General features: G+C 40.9%; 1 protein-coding gene across 3 annotated transcripts in view; it reads left to right on the top strand.

Moving 5' to 3' along the window:
- The window catches only part of LOC108798979 (hemoglobin subunit alpha-B-like), a 2,899-nt gene extending 1,654 nt beyond the window's left edge, over nucleotides 1–1,245 (top strand). Inside the window, exons 2-3 of one of the 3 annotated variants that reach the window (XM_018570779.1) lie at nucleotides 96–300; nucleotides 1,026–1,245. In XM_018570779.1, the coding sequence (XP_018426281.1) occupies nucleotides 96–300; nucleotides 1,026–1,151 (331 nt within the window). In that variant the 3' untranslated portion in view covers nucleotides 1,152–1,245. Of the gene's footprint in view, nucleotides 1–95; nucleotides 304–1,022 lie in introns of all 3 variants that reach the window. The other 2 variants (XM_018570777.1, XM_018570778.1) reach the window with 2 other exon arrangements.
- Nucleotides 1,246–6,718: the final 5,473 nt, after the last annotated feature.

Raw genomic sequence — 6,718 nt, 5'->3', positions numbered from 1 at the left:
TATATATTACTGTATATATAGATATATATTAATCTGCTAAACTTAGACAGCAATATCTTACAAAATATTAAATGATGTTTATTTAAATCTTGCAGGCTCTTCAAATGCCGCCCAGAAACAAAGACATACTTCAGTCATTTAAATGTGGAGCATGGATCTGCTGATATCAGGTCTCAGGGATCCAAGGTTCTTAAGGCCATTGGACATGCAAGCAAAAATCTGGACCATTTGGATGAAGCTCTGAGCAATCTCAGTGACCTGCATGCCCACAACCTGAGAGTGGATCCAGGAAACTTTTATGTGAGACATTGTTCATCTCATAAGATTGAAAGTTTATTGTGATATGTTATAGGCCATTTGGGAAAGGGACTAAAGCTGCCCATTCATGGATTGAGTTTTGGCCATTTTCTGCTGAATCAGCTGAAATTCAATCTTTAGATGGCCCTGATGTGAAAGGAGGTGGACTCTAATGTGAAGGGGGAACTCCAGGTCGTCTTTTTGTTTCTTTGCCTGGGGTCCCCCCTTAAACCCCATACCAGACCCCTGTCTATGATTTGGGTCTGGAATTGATCTTGGGGAGGACCACATGTTAATTTTTACTTTTTTAATGTATGTTTTTCACATTGTATACTAGGGTGTCTCAAATTATTTTGCATACTTTTAAAAGGTGATGTGACTGTAAAAAGGTTGAGAACACTGATTTAGGCAAACCTTGTATAATGAATGGACTGTAATGCTGGACCTCATTGTTGTTGGACTGTATCTTTAAACTCATATTTTGTGCTACTGGACCCTGGTAAGAATAGCATACTTATATTTAGTACTGTTTTAATACTTTCTGATAACTTTATTTATTTATTCTAGACTATTTTATTTTGTAACAATCATAGAATAGAAGCAGTGGTAGGTAGCATAAAGAACCAACCACCACAAAGGGACAGTTAACAAAATATACAATGGGCAATGATTAAAAATGTCTATGCAGTTTACTAAAATACATAATTCTGTCTTATATCTTGCAGCTGCTCTGCCACAACATCCTAGTGGTCCTGGCTATCCATTTCCCAACGGATTTTACACCACATGCTCATGCAGCATGGGACAAGTTCCTGGCTGCAATCACTGATACACTGTGCTCCAAGTACAGATAAGCAATAAGTCCATATATCAGTCAGTCCGAATAAAAGAATCCATGACAATGAGAGGGCTTTTTATCTATCAATAAAACATGAATGATCAAACCTATATATACCTGTGTTATGTATTATTCACTTTCTAAATCAATCTATGTGTGTGTCTTTGTGCATAGTGTACGTGTGTGCGTGTGTGCCTGTATGTGGTTCTAGGTATTGTTCCGCTGATTATTTTTTTAACTGAGGACAATACTAGGGTACATCAGAATTACTGCTACACAGTTATACCTGTACACCATTTTAAAGCTGAACTCCGGGGAAAAATAAGTCCCCCTCCCCTCTGCAAAACTTATTGTTTTGCCTAGGGGATGATGAATAAGGTGATATACTTACCTTATTCCTTGTTCCCTCAGCAACCAGCTCTCTACTCTACATATGGTGCTCTGGAATGTGGCGGGCCATCGGTGTCCTCCCATCCATCCTGCATTGTACTGGATGACGTCAAAGAGCTGCAACCATTGGCTTTGGGAGGATAGGTCACACGAAGAAGAGGAAATCTGTGGAAGCGAGGAATATGGTAAGTATATTACCTTGTTGCTCATCCCCTAAGCCAGGGGTGGGCAACTCTAGCCCCCCAGCTGTGCTTTAAATACAAATCCCAACATGCCTCTGCCTCTGGGAGTCATGCCTGTAACTGTCTGTCTAACAATGCATTATGGGATCTGTAGTTCCACAACAGTTGGAGGGCCAGAGTTGCCCACCTCTGCCCTAGGCAAAAGAAGCAGTTGACCTTTGCAGTGGTGAGGGGGAGCCACTGAAAGTGAAAATCTTTTTTTTTTCCCTCTGAGTTTAGACAGGGCTCCCAACCTGAAAGAAATAATTTCAGGGAGGTGTCCTTCTCATTTCAGGCAGGTGCCCTATGCCCCCCCCCCATCAACAGGCAGATAGCATGGGAAGCAATAGCTACATATTTTGTATTTGTTACATGTTCCTATTCACATAGCATAAGCTAAAAAAAAAATGTTTATTGCAGTTTAAATTGCTTTTACTTGGGTTAGAGTTTCTGGCTCCTTAAGGGTTAACATTTCTACTTCATTCTCCTTTTTTGTAATGTTATGAGTGGGTGTGAGGGGTTAAAGGATTAAAAGCCTGACTTCTGTATTGTATGTTAATGAGCAAAACACAATCTACACAGTTCTGTCCACGTCTTTCTATAAGGACAGATCACTGTGAAGGTGTTTAGGATACCTGGATTCAGCCATGTTGCCTGCTCCAACAAAACATCTGAAAGGTAACAAATATGTATTTTTTTATTATGCTGTGTGAAGTGAAACACATAACAAACATATAGAGGGTTTTTGCAAATTTGACTGCAAAAGCATAAATTCACTTTAAGCATGTTTAGCTCCAGTATGGGAATGTTAAACACAGATGGGAATAATGGGAATTCTGACTTGAACAAGCTGCTAGCAGGCTTCAGCTCTACTTGAATCTTGTTGAAAGCCTGCTAAAGTTGTTAACTGTTTATTTAAAGAAGAACTTTGGGCATTTAAAAAAAAGTAAGTTTGCAGTGGGACTACCTCCACACTGCAAGGGTTAAGTGTCCATTTTAGTCTAAGGTCTAAAATGAAGTAGATATACTTACCTGATCCTCAGTCCTGTGCTGGTACCCACTGGCAGAACTACCAGGGTCGCAGCGGTCGCAATTGCGACCAGGCCCTGGCATTCCACCACCTGGGGGGGGGGGGGCCCAGCGAGGAAGAAGAGCCCCCCCCCCCTGAAATCGTGCCGCTCCTTCACTGACGCACAGCCACCCGCAGCATGTACGGGCGGCTGTATGGCAGGGATGAAGAGGCTGTCACTGGTCCTGCAGAATGTGCTGCAGGCACCGCCGGGCAGCACAGTCTGCTGTGTGAGTACCCTCTCCTCTTAGCTCTGCCCCCTGGCCGCCAAGACGAGGAAGAGGGCACTGCAGGAGATGGAAGGAAAGTCTGGAGTGGGAAGGGGGGCGCGGGCAAGTGTGGGGGTGGGGGGGATGCTGGTGATATTCTGTAGTTCTTTTATGATAATGTATTGCTGGGACTTGTAGTCTCGCATAGCTGGTGGTAGTCTGCATTGCTGTATGATGATTATACAGCAATGCAGAATAGCAACAACTATGTAGGACTACAAGTCCCAGCAATGCATTATAGTGGGGGGTGGGGTGCTGGTGGTATTCTGCATAGCTGACTTTCATTATAATGTATTGCTGGGACCTGTAGTCCTACATGGTTGGTGGTATTCTGCATTGCTGTATGATCATCATACAGCAATGTAGAATACCACCAGCTATGCGGGGACTACAAGTGGAATAGACTTTTAGTTCTCAATGGAATGCAAGTGCAGTGACATCACTGCACTTGTAGTCCATTCTTACTTCTGCCCGTCCATGTACCTAAATGATTTGCCAACATGGACAGAGAAGTCTGCATGTGTGAATAAGAAAAAAATAATAAATACACACTTCTTTTAAAAATAAAAAAATGTGCTTTTTTTATGGCATTGGAGCCACCAAAGCATTGTTCAGTAGATCCTGGTTGAATGCTCTGGCTCCTGCAGAATTCTCTGTCCATGTTGGCAAATCACTTAGGTACATGGACGGGCAGAAGTAAGAATGGACTACAAGTGCAGTGATGTCACTGCACTTGCATTCCATTGAGAACTAAAAGTCTCTTCCACAGTGCCTAATGGGACATGTAGTTTCTCCATACACAGATCATGTCAAAAGACCTGTGAATGAATGACGTGGCTGTGCGGGTAGGGCCTCACACAGCCACGCCATTTTCAAATTTCAACAGCAGCCTACAGGCAGAAGAACCCCACAATTTAGGTAAGTATGGGGCTGGAGGGGAGTGAGAGTTCCTGATGTAACAACGTATTAGGTTACACTCTGACTAAATATGGGTGTAGCATGAAACATGATCTAAAAGGTTAACTTTAAATATATTTTTTATTGTACAATGAATTATATGGGGATCTCCTTGTTCACCGTCATAGCCTTCTCCCTTTCTTCTCCCATTTTACCCTCCAGTAATGTCTGACCCAAGTCTGAGATAACTGTAACTATATTTCTACTTTGCCAATTGATTGTTCAGTACAGAAGAGCCCTGGGGCCATGCTAACAAAAAAAATATAACACATAATTCTGTGTTTAAAAGTCAGAATTCTGTGTTTGAAAGTCAGAATTGTGTTTGAAAGACAGAATTCTGTGTTTAAAAGTCAGAATTCTGAGGTTCAAACTTAGAATTTTAAAAACAGAATTCTGAGACTAAATCTCAGAATTCTGTTTGTAAAATTCTGAGCTTGAAACTCAGAATTCTGACTTTTAAAAACAGAATTATGTTTCATATTTTTTTAGCATGGCCCCAGGGCTCTTCCGTAGAATTCTGACTTTCAAACTCAGAATTCTGACTTTCAAACACAGAATTCTGACTTTTAAAAAAGGAATTATGTTTCATATTTTGTTTCGCATGGCCCCAGGGCTCTTCCATACTTCCGTAGTTCAGTGAGCAGGACAGTGTTCTCAAGGTTTTCAATGGCCCTCATTGCTTGTTTAGTTTTTCCTTCTCCAGATCTTTATTGCCGGCTTTCAGAAGGGCGCCTAACTTCTGCGAAGGTATTCACCCTGGAATTGTCACTTCTGCTGTACATTCATCTGGCACACTTTGTATTGAGATAAATCCTCAACCTTGCTACTCATTATCCTAAACACAATATGTGTATATTACCCCGTTTCAGTTTACAAGTCTTTCTGGGAGCAAACTTTCTGGGAGTCTTGCAGGTAATTTTAAAACTCCTATAATAGAAATGATTAAACAAATATTATTATTGAATTTGGTGTTTTGCCAAACATGAACATAACCTCTTTTCTCATATGTGTGCTTGTTATCTGATCCATTGTATTTGACTCTTGGTTATTTTATGGGCATCAAATCTGATACACTTGAGAGCCTTTTTCTATAGAGTTTTTTTATTGTCATTGCCAGGTATTTCATTAACCTTTCTCATGTACATGGGCTTAGGACTGGCATGTAGAATGTGTATAGACAGCTTTTACACACATACTAAGGCCAAATTAGACAGGAGCCGATAAGCCTACCAGCATGTCTTTGATGTGTGGCAGGAAACCAACCCAAGCACAGGGATAACATGGAAATTCCATACAGATAATGTCCTGGTCAAGATCTGAACCAAGGCATAAGAGCTAACCACTAAGCCAGAGTTCTGCACTGTTCACATATAGATTTTGACATCCGCGGTGTTAAACCCCCTTCCCATCCCGGCCATTTTTCAGTATTCATCGCTGCGGTACTTTGACTGACATTTATTCCGTCATGCAACGCTGTACTGAAATGAATTTTATACCTTTTTTGGGGACAGATAGAGCTTTCTTTTGGTGGTATTTATTCACCAATGGGGTTTTTATTTTTTACTATATTAAGGAAAAATTACCGAAATTAAAAAAAAAAACAGTTTCCCCTATATTAAATGATAAAACATTTATTATTACCCAATTTTTTGGTAAAATATAAAAGACGGGGTCACGTCGGGTAAAAAGACACCAAACATGTCAAGCCTTAAAATTGCGTGCGCGCGCGAAACCTCAAAAAACTATAATACCCAAAATTGGCCATAGGCGACGCTTTAAAAGCTGTTACCGCTCATCAGTTTAGTGTAATCAGTGATGGATGGCCCTAAAACGATTGCTCTCACTGCGACGTTCGCAACGATATGTAACATGTATAGCGCAATTGTCGTTTTTGCGCGCTGGGGCACCGGATGCGTATTTACGTTTATAGGCGCGTAAACGTGGGGGAGTTAAACATTATGGGGGGGTTTTTTCACTTTTTTTATATGTGACTTTTATTTTATTTTACTTTTTTATATGTTCCTTTTATTTTTTTTTTATTTATATATTTTTTTTGCACTTATTGTTATTGCTATTATATAGGGGGATAACAATCCCCCTATATAATAGCAAAGGCACACTGACAGGTCCTCTTTATGGAGACATTAGGGGTCTCTAGGACCCCTAATGTCACCTGTGGACCCCAAAAGAAGCTGATGAAGCAGAGATCTGCTTCATCAGCTTCTTTTCTCTGGCTATAGCAGCCAGATGACTGACAGGTGAATGCGGAAGTGATGGCGAAAAAACTAGCACATATAGACGATCGGTGGGCTATGGAGCCGCCGATCGTCTATATGTGAAACACCCGGTAACGGGTGTTTGCATTGGTCGGGTCTTTTCTGCCCGTGGGCGCGCACGAGCAGAAAAAAAATGCCGTCTGGGGACGGCAACCCGCCAATGCTGCAGTGCCGTCCATCCGTTTTTTTACAACGGGCGGATGGCAAGTGATTAAACATACTTTTAACATTAGTTTATTTCACTGTAAAAGGTAAGACATTTGTTATTTATATCACCATCAATTTATGCAGCACTTTTACATAGTATTCATTTACTCCCTCACTTACCTGAAAGAGTTTACCATCTAAGATCCCTATCTACCACGTATACATACTAAAATCAATTTAGGCAAGAGACAATT

Source organism: Nanorana parkeri, unplaced genomic scaffold, assembly GCF_000935625.1.
Source record: "Nanorana parkeri isolate BGI_ZX_2015 unplaced genomic scaffold, ASM93562v1 scaffold1596, whole genome shotgun sequence".
Lineage (NCBI taxonomy): Eukaryota > Metazoa > Chordata > Amphibia > Anura > Dicroglossidae > Nanorana > Nanorana parkeri.
This window is presented reverse-complemented; position numbering and strand designations above follow the sequence as displayed.